The sequence below is a fragment of the Echeneis naucrates genome, chromosome 20, assembly GCF_900963305.1.
Source record: "Echeneis naucrates chromosome 20, fEcheNa1.1, whole genome shotgun sequence".
In the NCBI taxonomy this organism is placed as follows: Eukaryota; Metazoa; Chordata; class Actinopteri; order Carangiformes; family Echeneidae; genus Echeneis; species Echeneis naucrates.
In genome coordinates this window covers 10,988,762-11,010,467 of record NC_042530.1, presented here as the reverse complement: position 1 = coordinate 11,010,467, position 21,706 = coordinate 10,988,762, and the positions used below count along the sequence as shown (strand labels likewise).

The following is a 21,706-nucleotide window of genomic DNA, read 5'->3' as shown; positions in this document are numbered from 1 at the left end:
GTCTTTTCATTTTATATCATGTTTTGTTGTTTGATTCATATTCTGACACTTCTTGCTCGTTATGTCATCATATCCATACTCAGCATCATTATCAACACGTTCCTTGTATTCTCTTTTAGCTAATACTGTACTGCTTCCATTTCTCTGTATTATTTTCCCGGTTCAAACTAATGAGAAAAGCAGGTGCGTAAGCTAATCGCTGCTTTATTAGTTTTTCCTCCCTCTTGCGTCACCTCGCTGATTGTACTTTCTCTTGTGAACACAGGCTGCTCATGAGGCAATACTGAAATATGCATCCATAACCAAATCCACACAGTGCCCGATGAAAGTTAGTCACCTCAAGGTGAATTGTAAGCTGAGTTCAAAATGACTGTAATGAGCAGAAGCAAATCATGATGACTTATGGAGCCGTGTGTAAGAGCTGCTGCACAAACGCCTGTTCAAAGAATTTCTTTGGTAGATGCAGGTAAAACGAGTTCAGGGTAATTATTAGAAGGCAACAAATGGCAAACCAGCTCTTATGATTGGTATTTAAATCCCAAATAGGGACAGAACACTTCCGAGTTCAAGGGAGCCCTAAAACAGAACCTCTTGTAAAGTTACTTTTTTTTTTTTAACTTTTATGTCCCGTGCAGTGGGGTTATGTGCTTTACGTTACGCTGACCATCACAGAAAAATGCCCCTTTAAACACTTCATTCGTATTGGTACACATTTTTTATTTTAATTTTTTATTTTTTTGGGTTAGTTTTGGTTGCTTTTTAGACAGATATTGGCAAAGAGGGAGAAGCATAAAGAGCGTAGTTCCCAAGTCGGATTCGAACCCAAGACACTGTCTATACAGTCTCTCGCCGCTCAGCCACCAACGCCGTGTTATTGGTGCCATTTTATGTGGTGTTTAATATCCACCACATCCATAGAACAGACTGACCTTACAACGACAAAAGAGAAATAAAGCTGAAGAGTTTCAACAAAGCCCCGTAACTGAGACTCAACTTGAATTGGAACCTGTCACTGAAGATTTTCAGTGGAACAACGCTGTCTCACTCGATGTGTGTATACACATATATTTATATAGCAAAGTTTATTTATCAGGTCTCTGACCTTTACAGTAAATGTATCGGTCTGTAATGTGGATCTGACAGTTGAAGAATGCATTTCCCAAGTATGTACATGCACCCATTCACATCCCCCCACACGCACGCACGCATGCACGCACACACACACACACACACATACACTAACACACACACACACACACACACAGCGCATTAATATCCAGTTTGACCTTATCAGTGTGAGGTTCGGATGGCTGAATAATTTGTGGTTACATGATGTACATGGACACACAAACTGACAGCGTGGCACCTTCATTAGGACTGAGGCATGGAGATGCATCCGTTGGACAAAACAAACACACACACAGGCAAGCATACCCTTTCTGTTTGTCATTTAGAGGTAAGGGCAGACTCATTGACATGACCGACACATACATGCATGTATATGCTTATATGCTTGCATCCCCGTTAGCTTCATCATAGTAAAAATAGCTCACCTTTCTTGTTTGTCATTTAGGCTGCCGGTGCAGTCTCATTGGCATGATTGCATCTCAGATTGCAAATCAAGAGACAATGGGGCAGTAATTTATGAGCAAGTTCTCCTTCATCCAGCAACTTAATCATCTGCCTGCATTTTGATTGAGTGTCGCAGATGGGACTTTGATTGGTCAATTGGTTCGCTTCTGTAGTGACGTGGCTAAGTGGTTCTTCTTGGTCTTATTGGCCATCATCAACAGGCATTCTGCTGATAGTGGTTCACTTATGTCATGACCATTTTCCATGAGTGGAGCACAAACTAGAGTTCCCCGTTGAGGTCCACTTATTTTCCGCTTTCCCTTGATGTGGAGGTGGAAATAGAAAAATAAAGAAAGCTGACATCACAATCAACCGTCAGCTCTCCTGGGCATAGAAAGCAACTCTAACCTAAGCCTCTCTTGCTTTGGGCCAGGTTAGAGTATACAAATCATTCCTAATGAGGGTAGCAACTGAGTTAAATCATTTGTATTACACTGTATATATTACTTCAACCAAATTGCACAGTTGGGTAGATGTTGTGCTGCTACTAGACAATGACTTATTCCTGCTTTGCACAGCTCAATCTTAATCATGGAAATGTATGATACATTGTAATGGTCTAGGTCACCTCAGCTTCTATTGGCCCATCTAATGAAAGTTTGAGTGACTATATGTTTCTCTGGTCTATTGTCTGGCTGTGTAAACATCCAGTAATTGCACTGTGTAACATGGGGAATAGTGCGACCGGGCTGAAAATTACTGATCAGCAAATATGGGATAATAGCTGTGTGTGTTTTTGCCTCTTTGTAGATATGGAAGTATATGTTTGTGTGTCTTCAATGCATATGCAATGTGCAAGTGTCTGCACTTGTATGGCTATATTTGTGTGATGTCAATATGTTGCAGTGTGTGTGTGTTTTATAGGTAAACTTGTGTATGTGTATGTCTGCATGCCATTTGCTGGGTGTGCATTTGAATGAACACCTGTCTGTCAGCTTAATACCGTATTCAATTAGGCCTCCGATTTTGTGTGTTCAGCTAATTGCAAAGACTAACGCTACTGTTGCTGTTTTCCTTACACTGGCAAATCGCTTCATGGCCCTGAACACTAATGTTCCTCTTCACTAGCCCCGCCCATAACCCCCCCCCCCCCCCCCCCCCCCCACACACACACACACACACACACACACACACATTCACACTCTTAAGACATTATCCACATTTTAAGTAGGCACACATGGCCAAAGCAAATTAACCAAAGGGCAAAGGGTAAAAAGGATGAGTGATTGTAAATTGCTGTAAATTGCTGAGTATTTGAACAGCAGACCACTTAAATGAAGATTGAGATTGATGCGGTGAAAGAGCAGAAACACTCCAAAGAAAGATATCCAAATATTCCTTTCCTGCAACAATGTGAATTCCTTCGCTGAATTCAAGAGTTTTTCGCATAATCTCTCTCCCAACTCACTCTCAACGTGAGGTGTGCCGTCTAACTAAGAACCATTCTATGAAGTTCATTATTTTAAGTTAATTATTTAGCCAATCTGCTGGAATACATTTCCATAAATTAATACATTTAAATAATTGCATTAATTGCGACCTCTGTTCGTTTTTAAATGTAACTTTCTATTTTTGTCTTCTGTTTTTATTACATGACCAATATTTCATAATAAGCTATTACGATACCACTTAAAGGAGTATATGTCATCTTTAATAGCACATAATGATATAGAATTTCTCCCATTCAATACGTCTCATTTCTCTCACTGTCCTTTTTGTTCACTTTTCAACCTCCTGAGCTCCCCATTCCCAGCTGGAAGATGCCATTGAGACAGCATATTGATTTTTCTCTTCTGTGTGGTCGTTGCATGGGCCATGGATAAAGAAATTCCAGACTCATCCAAGAAAGAGGAACAGAGGAGGAACAAAAGAGGGTGAAGTGGACAAAAACAGGGAGAAAGTCATCTGTACAGTCTCAAACGGACAAAATGAGCTATAGAGGAGAGATGATCTACTCTTCCTCTGTCTACTTCACTCATCATTTTTCTCCTTTGAAATCTCTGCAACACATTATGTTGCTTTTATTCATGGCTTCTTATTTTCTTCTCTCAGCATCATTTCCATTTGCCCATCGGTAAATGGGGAGGAGAACGATGACAGAATATGAGGTGTTTTCGTCTCGGGTGACTCACTGCAGATTTTTTTTGTTTGTTTGGTTTTTTTGTGTTTATTTCTGCATGCATTTCATCCCAGGCTCCATCCAACCGTCTCTATCTATCAATTTGTCTGACATCCTATGGCAAGCATCACCTTCTCTCTTTCTCTACCTTTCATTGATCCCCTTTACTCTGGCTGGAGATTTGTGAATTCATTCAGCCTCAACAGAGCGCCACACAGAAAAATCTTAAACAGAAGGGAAGGGTGTGTGCAAAACATGGAATAATGCCAATGGTCTTAAGGGCCAAGAAAAACAACACATGAAATCCAGTGTGGTCAATAATAAATTCTGCAATGGCTTGTCAAACTTATAAACATTCCCAATGAGATATATTTAAAAATAATTTGAAACAAATGGGTTTGTAAATTGTGCCATTAAATAAGCTGAAGTCAAGGATTTTTATTTTTCACCCTTGAGAAATTAAAAACACATATATATGTGTGTCTATAGTGTACAAGTGTGTGTGTGTGTGTGTGTGTGTGCGGAGAGAGAAAGAGAGAGGTATCAGAGTCGTATTTAATGTTGAGAAATCTGACCATTTGACCATGAATCATGAGATTGGTCAATAATGGCTGCTCTTTGAATGGCAAAGAAAATGTCTATCAGCAGTATTTTTCCACACGTGAGATGAATCCTCTGGATGTGTGCCAGCGACGAAAGGCTTAAACTTTCTTTCAAGTATTTGTCAGCCTAGCATATCATCAGTGTTGACTACTTTCCAGGATAGCATCTTAATTATGTTTCACTTTTAATTGGAGAGAGCCAGCACAGCACTTAGAAGCAACGTTTGTGTGTCACTTATTTTTGATGCCGTTTCTTGGAGGAATTGCAGTAGTCTCTTCTTTGTGTTAAAAGTGCTTTGCACTTACTTTTACACTACTTGTGAGGGGAGGAGGTCTTTCCTAGAGGAGAAGGATGTCCCTGTTCTGATAGCATTTGATAACGCTGAAGTCAAGTACGTTGGGTCACTGACTTGATTTTGATTTAGGCAGCCGTAGCTAACCATTGCAGGTCAATGAGCAGCAGAGTGACTTGTGGCCTTTCACGCTGATTAAAGGGCAGACAGGCTGCCGTATTCGGGACCAAATGGACTACTACGTGTGAAGGGAAGCGCATCAAAAGTGCATCGCTGTTCTCATGGTAAGACCTAAGCAAGGTTTTTCAGCTTTTTCTTACATTGTTCAGTGCCGGGTCATATGGACCTTGACTTGGGCAAGAAATGAAGAGGTGGCTTTGACATTATTTACAATGGAATGACAGCTTCACAATGGGGCAGTAGTTATGGTCTGGATAATGGCCTTGGATGCCCACCAGTTCCCTGACATAGGTTTAGTTGAATGTGGTGTTCTGAATCCACCGAGAAATGTCTAAAATACAAGCTGAGATTGAACAGAGGTTGTCTGGCTGGGAGGACAGCTGTAGTCGGTTGTCATCTGCAAAGCTATGACTTGAGAAGCCATGCTAGCAGACAGCTTGGACCAAAGGTGGTGTATATTGCAAAGGAAATATTGGCCTGCTGCCTTAATTGGTTTCTGTCACAGACATCAGTGTGGCTGTTCTTTAAACGCCAATGACTAGGATCAAGCAGGAAATTTCCTGCAAAACATCCTTAAACTTAAATAAGAATGAAAGGGATGTACCAAGTGAACAGCTCTCCACTTGAGTGGGCTGAATGAGGGGTTTTTGAGCAAAGTGGTTACCTGGGCCTGTATTGCTTCCAAAATGTTGGGAGATGTGAGAGGAAGGAGGTCTTAGGAAATGGGCTCCAGAGCACATTTGGCAGGATGACTCTTGCACAGAATTTTTGTCACATCGTCCTCAGTGGGAGGGGGGGGCGGTGAGCGAGTGAGTAAGGATGTATCCTGGAGAAAAGATGTCTCTTTGTGGAGATAAAGCTGTCAAGCAGACGGTCCTTTTTTCTGAGATTCATGCTGTAGCCAGTGCATATCGTCGCTTGATTGAGAGGAACCAATTTTCCGGTAAACACTCCGATAAACGATGTTGCAGCATTTGATGGTTGACAATGAGTTGTACTGAGGGTGTAGCTGCTTTGTTGTTACATCACAAAGTCATGGAAAGGCTAATGAGTCGTCGTGAGTTATAAACATGCCCAAATGGGTTGAGCTCTTTAATACAATACCTATATTCTACCTAGACCTGTAAAGGAGTCGTATGAGACATTTAAATTGGGAGGACCTTTGTGCTCATGTTCATAATGAACACATACTTCACGTTGTGGAACAGTCATGGCTAAAAGAAACAATTTGAACAATTAATTTCACTCTGGATAGAAACAGTGGTCTGCTCTGCAAAAGCCCTTTGGTTTATCACCCCATCCATCCACCCCAATATCCATCGAATGAGGACTTTGTCACCTTAAATACTATGTCACCTAATTTACTCCTTTGCTCCCAATACATAATTACTTTGGCCGCTGGAGGTTGCTTAACAATAAATTTTAACTACAGGGAGTAATAACCTGCTTGCACAGATGACCTATGGGCTCATTATCTCCTCTGAACTCCCCCAACACAATATACAGCCCTGCCCCCAACTGTCCCCATCCCGTCTTCTTTCTCGCTGTCCTCCGCCCATCCTAATACAATGATGAAGATGGATGTTCAGGTCAAAATTAGCATCTGCTTTTGTATGCCCGCCACCAGTCTTTCCATTATTGACCCTCTGACCAGTTAAGGGACACAAGAGAGGAAGTTCAATCACATTAAAGCCATCGGGACAGGCTTCCTGTGTGGACCTGTCACTCCAGATGCATTGGGTGCGGAGATCCAATACATATATCCTTGAGTTTTTTTAAATCGTCACGAAGATCATGCACTGTATGGGGTGGTGAAGACAGATAAGAGATCAGAAAAGTGATACCACCACCGGGCATTTTAAAACTGGTTGGGCCATACTAATATCGTGACAGATAAGATGTTATGTGAACCAAAGCAGAAAATGTGCCTTTTAGTGGCAACTTTTATAGAAATGCAGCAGAATGAGAGCCACTCACGAATGTTTTGAACGGCATCATTTCAATTAAGAGTAAATAACAAATTCTAGAACGTCCATTTAACAAACTTTACGTTAATTACATGACATTATGTGAGATGCTCACACGCATTAGCTTTCGGCCTCTATAATTTCCAGTAGAACAGTTAGACTGACATCATTCTAGGCCACATTCTGCATAAAATAACACATGCACCTAAACTTTGACAACAAATATGACAAGACGTGGCAAAGAATGCTGCAGGAATTCATCACTGCAATCTGTGACAAATCAGAATTGTTATAACCAGAGTATCTCTTGGGTTGTTTCAATCAGTGTTTTCTTCAGATTAGATTTGTTTTGTTCTCTTGCTATATGTGTGTGTACATATCAGTGGCCATGATGTGCCTGGACATGAAAAGAGAGAGTGTGAGAAAGACAGCCATGAATCTTGTGAAAAGAGAAGAAACCCTTTTTATAATGTTTTTACTTCCATGTGTTATACTCCCTTCTGTATATATATATGTGTGTGTGTGTGTGTGTGCGTGCCTGCATCAAAGCCCTACCATCACTCAGCTGTCCGTTCCGCTGCCCCATTTATATCACTTTGCCTCCACCCTTTGTCCTCCACCGGCTTCGTCACCACCTAACTTTATTCACTGCATGTCAAACTGCTCTCCGGTGTTTCCGCTGAGAGTGTTTCACTGTATCACATTTCTGCATGCCCCAAGAAAAAGTAGATTTTAAAAGTCACCAGTGTAGGCAGGAAAACAGAGCTCCATGCAGCAGCAGTGCCACCCAATTTATTCTCATACCCATCGGCATGTTGTGTTAGGAAATGTGGAGATCAGGTTGGTGGCTTCCCTCCCCCCCCGTTCAATTAATCATACAGTTACATAAAGAATATAGTATATGGCCAGCAGCAGCTGTCCTCAGACGCTGTATGGGCATTTAGTGCGTATCCTGCATTTTTGCTGGCACCGCCACTTTGATCAGTTCTTTCGTTTATGGGCTGTATCTGTCTGTGTGTGCATCCCGCTGTTTCAAATCTTTGGCTTGTCACCTGGCAGAGCGTCTCCCAGAGCCGTAGCTCTCATTAGCACCTGTGTTGACATGACTGTCATCTTATTCGGGGTTTGTTTTTTCCTCTTTATTTATTCATTTATTTATTTCTTTTTTTCACTCCCTAGCAGCTTCTTCCTGCCCAATACAGCCACAGTTTCCTTCGAACACTCAGTTTTTTTTTTTGCCTCTGTTCTCCTTCCTCATTTTCACTCTGTTTTTTTTTCCCCTCATTCTCCCTCTCCCCCTGCTCTGTTCCTCTCACTCTGTCTCTCTCTCCCAACCAGGGGTTTTTAATTAATGGCGAGCCATGATGCTTATCTTATCAGCAGATCACTCTGCTTTCTATTAACTACACTGGCAGAGCTGAGAGGCTGCAGGGGATGGATGACACATGCGCGAGCATGCTAAATACACATAAACAATCATGGACATTAGCAAGCTCACACAGTCGTACATTGAAGTACACACCAATGGATATGTAGGCTGTTGTGCGCGCACGCAGGGTGACAGACACAAACTCACACAGAGGCAAACAGGCACAGAGGCAATTGTGTTCATATAAAATCACGTCATGATCCTATCTTGATCTTGCCACACACACACACACACACACACACACACACACACACACACACATACACACACACACCACAGGCACATACAGACACACACAAATAAACAAACAAACTGCCCTGATGGTATCTAGCTGTGTGATTTAAGGAACGTTGTTTGAGGGTCTCTCCTCCTAAATCCTCTAAATGCCTTGGGAATCCCTCCCTCTTCCTCCCTCTCTCTATCTCTCCTCTGCCTCCCTCCTTCAGTCCTGCTTTCTGGCTGAATGAACACTTATCATTCTAGAGATAAAGAGCCGTCCACGCCAGAGCTTGCTTTATCTTTCAGAGCCATGTTTACTCGCCATGAACGCGCTGCTTTTCACAGATGTTTCATAGACCGAATTTGCTAGATCTGTCAGGGATGAGAGCGTGGTGTCAAGGCTTCATTTTCTGCTGTAAATATTTCACACACACATCGAGAGTCCTTTTACCGCATCAGTTTAACTCCCCAGGTTGGTCAATTGTCCCATATTTACCAAATTTTCCTGCTAAGTACAACAGAGCCAGGAGGCAAAATAAATAAACATTTTTCAAAGTACCTTGATGGGGATTCCAGTGGGGCGCATTTTAGCGCAGAACAATGAGCATGGGGGCAGAAACAATAAAATCAATATTCAAACACCACGATCGATGACAGCTGCAAAATTTTCTTGATCACATTAAGAATCAACAGATTTTTTTTTTAACTACAGACAGACTGAGAAGGAGTGAAAGTAACAGTGAGACTGTTTACCAAGTGGTTGTTGGAGACAATATCACCCCATACTAGACTGTGGAGTCACACAGAATTCCCTCATTTTGGGGAATGGAGCAAACCAATTATCAAGCAGGGATAATACAATAAAGAGGAGCATTTCCTGGGACAAATCATTTCTTTCCCCTTTTTTTGTGAGCTCCTAATGGTACAGAGTATAGAACATAACTCGCAGCATTTGAGCTGCAGACAGTAATGCTGTAGTGTGCAATTCTTCAAACTTCTTAAGCCCTTCTTTACAGCATGTCAGCACAGTTTCTGGGTTTGTGTTATTTCACAGTTCATTTGTTTGCTATGTTTTGATGAAGGACACGATGAAGGTGTAAACAGTTGCCCTTACCAATATGATCAGTTTTACATTTGCATTTACGTTTTCACCCTCTTTTGAGCCTGACTTTGCATTCTATATTAAATCACAGTCAGGGTTATGGTTAGTCAACTCATGCAGATAATACACATCTCTTTTTTTTTTTTCTTTTTGACTCATTGGAGTCATTAAAAAAAGAACTTGGCTCACTGTAGGTTGAATTATCTGCCTATTAAGAGTAGAACAACTGACAATGCTGTTCCAAGGAAAACCAACTGCTCTTTAGTGACTTTTAAATACTATTTGAGCTTGATTTCTCCTCATTTACTTGTTCGTTCATGGATGCTGCTTAACTTAAAGGACTTATCTTTACTGGCCCTAATTTGCTGTGTCTTTGATGAATGGAACCAACACGTGTTAGCAAACTGGGCATTCAGCATGTGGTTGGCTTTCCTTTGTTTCATTGACTTGCTTACCTTATAAAAATAATTTGAATCTCTCTTTTCTTCACACTGTCACCTGTCTGTTAGTCTGTACATATTGTGTGGCCATGTAAGTGAACATTTGCATATCTGTAGCTCCAAATATGTTGGAAACAGTTTGGTCTAGTTCCAGGTGATCTCCTGTGTTTCAGTGAGATGCTTTGTTAAAGCTAAACTAAATGCCTGTCTGCCTCTCTGCAGAGAGTTTGGGTGGAGAGATCCGGAGCTGCCAGAGGTAATCCAGATGTTACAGCACCAGTTCCCATCAGTGCAGTCCAATGCAGCAGCCTACCTACAACATCTTTGCTTTGGAGACAATAAGATCAAAGCTGAGGTTTGTATTTCTGTGTGTGTGTGTGTGTGTGTGTGTGTGTGTTTTCAGTTTTGTGAAAATGTCTGATTAGAATCAGAATATTTAAAAAGGAATAATTTTAACTTGGCTGATGAAATACCCTCCAAAAAAGTTGTGCCAAGAACCAAGTGTGTCCTTTGTTATGCATTGCAGTGAGTGCAACTCGGGTTATTTTGCATTTTCTTGTAGTTGCTTTTGAATTAAATAAACAGCTCATGTTCAGCATAATAAAATCGGCTGCAATCTCCACCCTAAACTGCACTTTTTACTGAGTTGTATCTATTGTGGCAATAAAGTTCAATTAGATCCAAAGTCATAAGTTTGTCTCTCAAAAGCAATTTTGGAGGGAAACCCCTGAGGAGCTCTCTAATAAGGCCTTAATAAGGCTAGAAGCTCTCCAAAACAATGGCAATGGCACGTGTAGATCTCATCACACCTGAACCCCCCAAAAGTCTTTGTTTAACCCCCCAAAAAAGGCACATGTACACACTTAAAAAAAAAAAAAAATCTAATCAACCTTTGATGAAAAAAAATATATTAAAAAAATCACATTTCCATCCACCACCACATCCACATCCTTGCGGCTCTGAATGAACCTAGAGCGTTCAAGTCTTTTGTAATGGGTGTAATTATTGTATGAATAGAAATGTCCAACAATGGAGCAACTGTGTATTGACAGTAGATTCTTTGGTCTGCCAACACCAATCTGTCTGATTGTTGCAGTCAGAGCCCAGAGTGTTGCGAAACTCAATTTGTCCAAATTAAATTGGCATGAGATATCAGCCGGCCAAAACTGATGCTTTGCATCCCATCAAATAAAGGCAGGCATTCACGTGCATGCACACGCTGCCACACTCGCATGTCACGGCAAAATTTTGGCTGTGTGTCATGATGCAATAATAATACACCCAAATGTTACCCCAACCATAAATGATTTTTAATGAGAAATCGACTTGACAGATGATCAGTAAGGCAGATACAGGATGGTTAAAGATCCCTTTGTTGGAATGAAGCAAGATAGTGTGAAACTAATAGTCCTGTTGTGCTTTTCTTCTCTGATGATAAATAAGAATATTAGCCCATGGAACAAAGCACTGGAGCACTTACCGTCCCCTAATATGTTTACGTTGTTTTTCCTTTGTGATAATAATGCTTTTCTTTAAAGGGCTTATCACAGCATTTCTGTTTTCATTCAAAGGCGAAAACAATTCTTGAGCTTCCTCCGCCTTCTGTCTATTGGGTTTGAAAATTCAACAATACCATTTTTCACATTATGTTTGATCACCCCAAGAGGCCGTTACACAGCCGTGTGTATGCACTGTAGAGCCATCATATTAATGATGGAGGACATCCTGGAACATCTTGACTCTCACTGATGTCTTTTTCTCAGATCTTCTTTATATCTGTCAGCATTCATAAAATTTCAATCAAAGGAAATTTTGAAGAAAGTTTCAGAACAAAATAAACATTTCATGGCTTTCCTGGGAGACTCAGTGAAGGGTTGTTAACTCATTGTTGAAGTTTCCTCAGCCTGTGTCCTAAATGTAATAAAAATGTCCTTTTTGTTTACTGCATAGCCCGAGTGTCTTCGCGGATCTGTTGACATATTTTTCTTAATTATTCAACAAGCTTCAGTGTTGGAGTGCATACTTTTTGTTCTGTTACAGCAGCACACATACAAGGAAATTAAAATGGAGGCAATATTGGTCTCTTAATCTTTGACACACTCAGCCAGTAAAGAAAATTATTTATTTATCCTGATTGACATTCATGCATACATATATGCATACACGAATATGAATGTTACTAATCTATTCAGGCTAACGCGCTATTATTAAGTTGATCAATCATGTGACTGCAGTTAAATGAAAGAAGTGCGTTAGGAGCTTTCCCAGCACGCACTAGGCCACATGAAATTCATGACTGGTGTCTTTTGTTTTGTATTGTGCCTCACTATGTGACGACTATTTCTACACTCTGTTGAATGATAAGATACGACCACTGAATATGGTTAAACTGTGGGTGATCTTTGGAGCATGACTGCTCACATTCTACTGAATGAGCACACAAGAGACAAGCAACAATGATTAAAGAGAACCTGTATCAGTTGAGGTTCTGTCTTTTTTTTCGGCTCATTGTATCACAAATTCTAGATTTTTTTTTTTTTATTATTATTTTTTGTGTACAATCTTTTATTTAATTCTATGATTCACAGTGTGCACTGTGACCGTTGCACAGTGCTTTCTCTATAGCTTCCATGCTCTCTTTTGTAATAATTACTATACCAGCATTTGTTTTGTCAAAGAAAATAAGGCATTTAAACATTCACCTTAAATCTTTTGGTCACCATCCACACAATTGTCATTAAGCTTTCACCTTGGGCTTAAGAATTTGTTACTCTGACGACAGCTTCAAATAGGTTTTAAATCTGCTTCGGGCAGTATGACGACTCATTGATACCTCCTTCTCCTGACCCACCTACCGATTTCTCCGTCCTGGACCTCAGTTTTAACAACACATTTTTTCAGTTAATTGTCTATGGTAGGATCAATACATCATATTTTTATTGGTCACATAAAATATGCAATAATTTTAACCCGTAAGCAACTTCACAGTATTTGTCCATGAAGTGTCCCCACTGACTTCCGTGATAGTTTTGCAAGGAGGTTATGTTTAACTTAGTTTAGCACAGACATTACTCAAATCTGCCAACTGGGGCGTGTGAAATGCAACAGCGGAGAAGGGTGTGCTTTAATATAATTTCAAACATATTATTTTATGTGAAGGAATTTATATTTCAAGCCTGCACAGCAAGGTAGCAATTTAGCCACAGAGTAATAAGATTTATTCAGCATATAGCACTTTCTGTCTTTGTGTCTGTCTTTGATATTGCTTTTGGCATTTGTTAATTGTTAGATATACAGAGTGCCATTCAGCCTTCAGAAAGTATTCAGATCCCTTCGTGTTTTACTGTGGTGTTGATTTCATATTAAATGGATGCTTTTGGACTACAATAACAAAATAAGAAGAGTATTCAGAAATTATTCAGGTCTTTTGCTGCGGTGCTTCAAATTATGGTGAGGTGCATTTTGTTTGCTTTGGTTTGCTTTGACTATCTTTCTCATGTGTCTAAAACTGGAGTCCAGCTGGCAAATTAAATTGATTTGACATACTGTAGCTTAGGACACGTCAGCAACAACGACAACAACAACAACAACAATACAAAACACAACATCCTGTTGAAAGAACTACAGTATTTCTGAAGCTTTGGGCGTTCCCAGGGTCAAAGTGGCCAAAATCATTTTTGAAATGGAAGAAGGAATAATGCTACAGACTAAACTAACATCAACTGTCACTAACAGAGCTGAAAGTTTGGGGACACACATCCTCTAAAGAAAGGATAACTACCTCAGCAGAGCTTTATCAAACAGGCCTTTAGAGTGGAGGGGCTTAATGGAAGCCTATTTGTGTTAAAGGGTAACAGCTCTCTATCAGAGTTTGCCTACGTTGTTTCAAGGGGCACAAGAGACATTTTCTCTGCACTGAGACAAAACATTTAACTCTTTGGGCAGAATTAATCTGTCTGACAAATACTACTGCTCATCCCTTTGCTAACACCATCGCTATGGCGATGCATGGCACTGGCACCGTTATGCTATAGGGTGGCTTTTTAGCATCAGGGACAAGGAGACCGGTCACAATTGAGGGAAGGATTCATTTCCACACATTCACACACTGCATCAAGCCCGGGCATGCTTCAGACAATCTGCCAGCAAACTGACAAGATCCAGGTGAACTGTGCTTGACATTTATTCAAAAAGAAAAGAAGCTTCAATTGCTGCCAAACTGGTGAACAAAGCGTGATGAATTAAGGATCTGAACACCATTGTTAGTGGCAGATTCCAGAATCATTTTACCTCACCTCTTGAATTGTCATAAAGAGATTTTTCATGAAAAACACAATGCAGTGTGTATGCAGGGTAGGCCATCTTATAGAAAATACATTACATTATGATTTGGACTTTAGACTTATTTTCAGATACAGATGGCAGGAAGCACACTAAGCAACTAAACAGAAGCACAATATGACTGTCATTTGCTGCTAAAGAGAGATTCTGCAGGTTCAAATGGAAGAGGCATGTCATGAACAGAGACAGAGAAATTGAGAGAGGTGAAAAGAAAAACCTCCGCTATGCGACACTAATGCAGTTTGTCATTATGGATTACTTATACATTCATTTGTCTCTGTATTGCAAACGGGTTTACATCTACATATATTTACCTGTTTCATCACAGACACATCAGAATGGCCTTTGCACCTTTGCATTTTCTATGTCAAACTGATTTCTTTTCAGTGTGTGCATTTGTGTTAATGTCGTGTTATATACTGAACAATGAGCATTAACCAGACATACAAATTTCGACAGATTGATTCTACTAGTTGGTTAACTTCACAGATATCCCGGGGTATCATTTGATACAGATTTGTCATCTGAGCTGCTATTCTCCACTGCAGATCTCACAGTTAGCAGATTCTGCCTACAACATGTCGACAGGTTCTGAACAACCAGTCAGTAGGCTGTGAGCTCTGCTGAGAATGGAAGATCTGGTCTGTTCATTCGCTCTTGACGTTACCAGCATTAGTATTAACAGCTGTTTATTTATCAGTCTGGAAGAAATGTGGTAAATTCAGCATGAAACTTCCTTCCCATATTGGCCAGCAGCTGTCCGCAGTAGTGAGAAGTGAGCTAACCAGCTGACCCATGTCGTCACTTTCCACTGGCAGCTCACTGTAGCCTCCAATCTGCCACAAACACGTAATGCTTTTCAGAAGCTCGATAATGGCCCTTTCTCTTGGAAAAGCAGCAATAGCTGACGCTCTTCCATCAGTAGCAGTCCACAATTGATTCTGCTCCTTACCCTATAGCATATAGTGAGTGAGTGTGTGACCTCACGCAGACAACTGACCAAAGTTCAGTAATATCAGTGATGCATTTTGGGTATCAACCTTGTTGTTTTTTATCCCAGAGACCAGGTGAAAGTCTGTGGGATGTGTGCCTGACCATCCTTTGTTATGTTAGTATCAAACTATTGAGGAATACCCACTCAACAACACATCCACAGTCGCAAATTGGGATGCTTAAACACTCTCCCCACTCCCTGCCGCATGGAGGAGTGGTTTGTGCTGTTCTCGCTTGCCCTTCTCTTCACACAACAGATTAAAGCCTCTAGTGTTTTCGTCACAGCGGATTCTCACCAGCTGTGAATGTGGTTTTTGATATAGTTGAAAAATTTACTGTCCCTCTGCCACATGAAACATATTCGGTAGCCATGGGTTAATGCCACGCTTGGCCTAATTCCGAGTACCCCTGGAGGGAGAAGTTAGCCCGGGGCAATGCGTGCAATTTGCCCAAGGTTGAAAGGATTGAAAATGCAGTTAGCGCTGGGCTAAGTGTCAGGTAAAAATTGAAAGCCCTTGTATGTGTGTACCTCTTTGAGAATGAGCATGCATCAAAGGCTAAAAGGTGTGATGTCGCCGTCCTGGTTCCCTTCTAACACTGAAGGCGTCATGCCTGCACTGTGTAGCTGATTTATGCTGTCCCTCATGGGTTTACTTGTTTTATGTACACTTGTTAGACTTCACATGCCCCCACAACAGATGTGTCACCCACGTCGTGTTGACAAGGGGGTACTGCTGGTAACCTCTCCAAGCTGATGAAAATAATTCCAAACTACCTGAAATTGTTATGAAGCAATGACAATTATAAACCGTAAAGTATGTTTTGGTGAGAATGTAAGCGTGTGTGTGTAGCCAAAGCCAATATCGCAGAAATCAAAATGGTGGACAGAATCTTTCAGGAGTGAATAATGGCACCCAATTGAGTCTGAACGCTTACACACGCTTTGTTAGCAGGCCCTCATGGCGGGTAATGCGCAAGGGCCCACGATCCACTCAGTGTATCCTTAGTCCTTCTGCAGGTTAATTTGAGATCAGCACGGCTGAGATTCTGTCTCCTTCGGATCCAGAATAAAACCCATTACTCCTAAGTGGATGCAAACAGTAGTCACAATGGGTGGGAAAAAAAACATAAAAAGAAAATCCCTCTTTACCCATCCCATGAGTTGAAGACTGTGGCTCAACATACGAGAAAAGACATCAGACAATCAACAGTCTAAGATGCTCCCTTGGAGCAGTGCCTGGGTTCACTGGGGAAAAGCGGCTTGGTGTTACCTTTTTGAGGTCATGTGACCAGACTTTCCGGGGCTGTTGACTAATAGAGGAGCTCCATTTCCCATTCGACCTGAACTGGATCACGCCTTTACCTGCTGGTTGAGTTGCCGTGGTATTTGAGTCCTTTGTTCCTTTTGTTTGGGCTCAACTCTTGTCAGGCTTAGACATCGTTGCAGGCCTCCTCTTTGTCCTCAGCACATGGGCAGGACCCCAACACCCATGTATCCCCGCTGTCAGCTTTTACGCCAGCACCACCTCTGATACCACACAATCCCGGCCTGTCACCACTGCTAACTGTTACCACGGCAATACTGTCGCTATGGGTTACCAATAGCCGTGGCCGTCGCGGAACAGCGGGAGACAAAGACAAATCAATCTGCGCTTCTAATCTCCTTTACATGGAATAGAGGAATAGGAGCGGAGGTATTGGCAAGGCTTGTAGGTAGCTCAGAGGCAATACAAAGTAATAGCACTATGGCTTTTATAGAATAACAGATTAACTGTGACATGAGCATAAAGAGGGAGCGGGGAGAAGAGCAGAGATCAGCACAGGAGAAGGGAAGGAGAACAGGGGGAGCTGAGGTGAGGACTGCCATAGGAGGGACAGCAAATCAGGGTGAGGGAATTGTGTGGCCAATGGAGCAAGGTTAGTTTGCCATTCATTGCATCCCTTAATCCATTTTAATTGAATAGATAAGCAAAGTCTTTTGCTCGATAAACTTCTGCTGTGTCATCAAACTCCTCCACCCTCTCTCTGCCCTCCATCACTTTCTTATAATTTCTTTCACTCCTTTCACCCCCATTTCTCTCTACCTGACCAGAATCTGCATTCACTACAAAGAAATAAGTCTTTACTTACACTAATTATCATTCATACCGAGGTGTGTCTGTGTGTGTGTTTTATGGCTGACTCATGTCAGATGTTTGAGGTTACCACAGGAGACAGCAACAAATGAGTGCCAACAATAATCACTGGAAAAGGGCTCTGAAGTCTATTTATTGTTCTTTACAGTTCATAACAACCTGTTTGCTTGTTGAAATCCAGCCATCTGGTCCCGCACGATGAAACAGATACTCAGAATTATTTTCTAGCGCTTGATGCCCCAGGCCTAGAGGAGAACATGCAGAAAAACATTGGAGGGTTTGAATTGGCTGGATTATGAAGTTAACTGTGAGTAACGCACCTTTTATTTGAGTTATCTTGTTGCTCCATCCATGTTCCCACAAGTCTCCTGGTGATCACAACATCCTGCTTCTGGTGATTAGTAATACACCCCCATTGACTGGACTACACCAGGCCTGCATTAAGCTCCTTGGCCCCCAAGGACTGATGGGAAAAACCCTGCCGTGGAGAATCAAAGTGGGTGGGATGTGTTCAAGGGAGGGGGGGGGGCACCATCACAGACAGAAGGCAATATGTGTCGCATCATGTGAAATGCCAAAGGTGTAAGACATAATGTGAAACACCAGAGTGCCCCCGTTGAGAGCCCTACTGGGCCTTGTCTTCTCACTGAATCGTTATATAATCATAAATCTCCGCTGCTTGGCTGTTTTGTATTTGTTTGGGTTTGGGAAGCCACTGCTGTCCTTTACAGAGCACCGTTCCTCAATTGAATTCCTCTGCAACTGCTTTGCTTATGAGTTTTGAACAATACATATTTATTCATATTAGTGCAATGAAGTGGTTGGTGATTTTGAGGTCTGGTAAATTCCACGTTTCTTAATTCTACTGAGGGAAATGTTTTATAAATGCAGTCCACAGTGTATCATTATCTTTGATTATATGTTTAAATTACTCAGTAAAATGTCATGGACTGCAATTTAATAAGATGAAAAATATGTGGGTTCACAATTAAATTTGCTGCCTGCAGTGTGAGAAAATGCTTAAAAGACAGGATCTGTAAGCATCATCTTGTACTTTACATATATTCCTACTTACCATACATATATTTAGGATGTAGTGTACAGACTTTTACAAGCTAATTACAAGAGACTGTATGATTTGCTTCAGTGCAGAAGTCAGAACACATAAGTGCACATCACACAACTATGTTCACACTGCTAATTTCTATATCTCTCAGATGTCAGTGGATACTGTGTCAAACGCAACTTAACAAGCCCACTTGTCCTTAGCTAGTGACCCATTGAAGATCACAGGATCATCCACAATGTGCATGTGAGAATGTCCAAAAAATGTTGTTCCTACCCTCAGACCAACATCATGGTGGGGGGGAAACTCAACTTGCAAAAGTTAATGAAGCAAATGAACTCAATTCTTTATATGTGGCACACATCAGAAATGGGAAAAAAAAAAATCATACAAGATTTTTATATGAAGAAATTGGATCACAGCTCTCTATTTTAAGAAGAGGTGATGACTCCTACATTAGTGATGGGATAATTGTGATATACTGAAGCGAAAAAAAAAAAAGCAGAAATGCAGACACAGCATGAGACAGACATGCGGAAACGCCTTAACTTATAAGAACAGGTCAGTGGAAGGAGAAACGTGTAAAAATAGGACTTTCTGAGATGCAGGGGGAGAGTTAGGTAAGCTTCACACAGCAGAGGTGCAAAAATGTGGAATTTAATATTAGATTAACAGCAGAGATGATGTAACTGCTCTTTGGCATTCACTCGTCATTGGAAGTAGGTACAGTAGTAATTGCGAAAGCACGGTTATTAGCTTTGTCGTAGTATCTTTAATTAACAAACATTAGACTGTTAATCTATTTGATACTGTAAGCCACGAAGTAAACACACACTGAAGAGACAATCAGCTGCTGATGCTTTCTGATAGAAGATGCCAGTGTTCATCTGTGATACGTTATAAATAAGCACTGACTTATTTATAACATTTTTATTTTGTCAGTTGTGTCTTATATAATTCATGTAAGCAGAAAACGTGACCACATTTTTTTTCAATAGATACTGTGTCTTTTCAGATCCGTAGACAGGGAGGCATCCAGCTTCTGGTTGACCTGCTGGACCACAGGATGAGTGAGGTTCACCGAAGCGCCTGCGGAGCCCTGAGGAACCTGGTTTACGGCAAAGCCAATGATGAGAACAAAGTGGCTTTGAAGAATTGTGGTGGCATTCCTGCCTTGGTCCGCCTCCTGCGGAAAACTGCAGACGTGGAAATCAGAGAGCTGGTTACAGGTACAGGGTTTGGGACACTTGCATGGTGTAGCTGCAGTAATTTTCCAGCATAGCTTTGCTTCTTTGGGTTCAGGAGAGGTTACGATGGTGTGTGTTCGTGTATTTGTAAAATTTGACAGTATGGATATGTGAGGAATATTTGCAACGTTCAAACACAATGTATCTTTCTTTGTCCTCTTTCTTGTTATGTCAGCATCTTATTTGATAGAGATTGTGGAATACTTTGACTCTTTCCCTTTGAATTGCATAGATTTCGTAAATCAAATACATTGAATTGGCTGTTGACCCTTGACCCGACCCAAGGCCTGGCATATTCATAGAAATTATGCATACATAACCACAGAATATGGCTCTTGACAGTCTTAAGTAGTGCTTTTATCTAAGTGATCCATTTTAGATAAAAAATTGAAAGAATATCCTTCAAAGAGAAGTTACTCTTCATTCTGCAGAAACCAAGGATGCTGTTGAGTCATTCTAGTTCAACATTCAGCTTTGATGCGATCTACGGACTGGTAATAGGGTAGTAGGTCTCGAAATCATAACCTGAAGTAGCATGACAGCCGACAATTAATTGAACATAAGGTCTGAAAAGTGTTATGTCATATCTCCTCTCTTCACTTATTTTCATGTATTCAAGGTTTTTTCCTGGAAAATGCATGGTACGTGTCCATCTTGTATTCAGGAGCTTAGCGAGTGCCTCCTTCGCTGTTTAATATTGTTTTACCCCTCAGGCAGTGCAAGCTCATCAATGGAATTGAGACAAAGCAGTGCACAAGCTCCCACAGACAGATTTCGCAGGGCTGTACATCTTCCCAAATTCACATAGTCATGGGCAATACATTTTTGAAATGAAACGATTGGGTTTAAATTCAGTAGGATTGAATGGGATACATTAAGAACTTCACAAAGCCCTTCTGACAATGAAAACAAACTTAACGGTGCGTCGTGAATCGTGTTGGACATTTCGTCTTTCCTTCACAAACTGCAGGATCTGACATTACTCTGACAAGTCTTGTGAGAGTTTTATGGGTGTGTGTGTGTGAGAGCGAGCGAGAAAGAGAGAGCTGCAGACACTGAGCACAAGGACGATTCAGAAGCACATGAACAACATAAAACCGATTTATAACTTTGCAATCGGGATAATGGGCAGTTCATGACCGATCCACTTGCTTTAGTCAAAACTCAAATTTATTATTTGTTACACCCATAATATTTAAAAATTCACACGCTTACAAACACACTAATGCAAAAAGACTTAGACAAAGAGATACACACACATCTGTGTAGGCAAGAGATGTATAGGTTAAGTTTTGGCACCCCCACACACATATAAATCACAGATGCACATTACATTTGGTGAGTTGAAACAACTTGATCTCCATTTCAACTGAAATATTTCCAATGTGCTTCCCCCTAAGGATTTAATAATGTATCAGAGCTCTCCGGTGGTGCAGAAAACGCTAACACATGCGCTTTTTTCTTTGTAACACATACACAGGGATACCCATTCACACACATAAACCACTTCAAGTATATATGTAGTCTGTGTGTGTCTGTATGTGCCTGTGGTGGGTGGGTGGCGGTGTGTGTGTGTGTGTGTCACAGAACTCAGTCTGTAAAGGTGAAAGTTTGTAATACAAATCAAGTTCAGAAAGTAATGATCAGTGTCTCTCAAGCATTAGAATAGAATTAGAACAGCTGAAGTACGTCTTGGCTGCGATTTCTATGAAGTGGGTGAGCGGTGACCTGTGATGGGAGACCTGAATAGCAGCAGTCGAGCAGATCCAATGATCAGTTCTCCCTGGTAGGCTAGAAACATGTGCTATGGCTCATGTGACAGAACATAAGAGAGTCATTCCATTTCCCACCTCTTCTTTGTTCCTCATTAGTCATTTTATGTCTGCTACATTTCCTCTCTTATTCCCATGTTCTTATGTCAGGCTCTCTCCTCACACTTTT

The 21,706-nt window shown here is 41.1% G+C and overlaps 1 protein-coding gene across 1 annotated transcript in view; it reads left to right on the top strand.

Moving 5' to 3' along the window:
- The window catches only part of ctnnd2a (catenin (cadherin-associated protein), delta 2a), a 228,178-nt gene that overhangs the window by 146,312 nt on the left and 60,160 nt on the right, over nucleotides 1-21,706 (top strand). Inside the window, exons 13-14 of the mRNA XM_029528938.1 lie at nucleotides 10,206-10,338; nucleotides 19,534-19,747. Of these exons, the coding sequence (XP_029384798.1) occupies nucleotides 10,206-10,338; nucleotides 19,534-19,747 (347 nt within the window). The remainder of the gene's footprint in view (nucleotides 1-10,205; nucleotides 10,339-19,533; nucleotides 19,748-21,706) is intronic.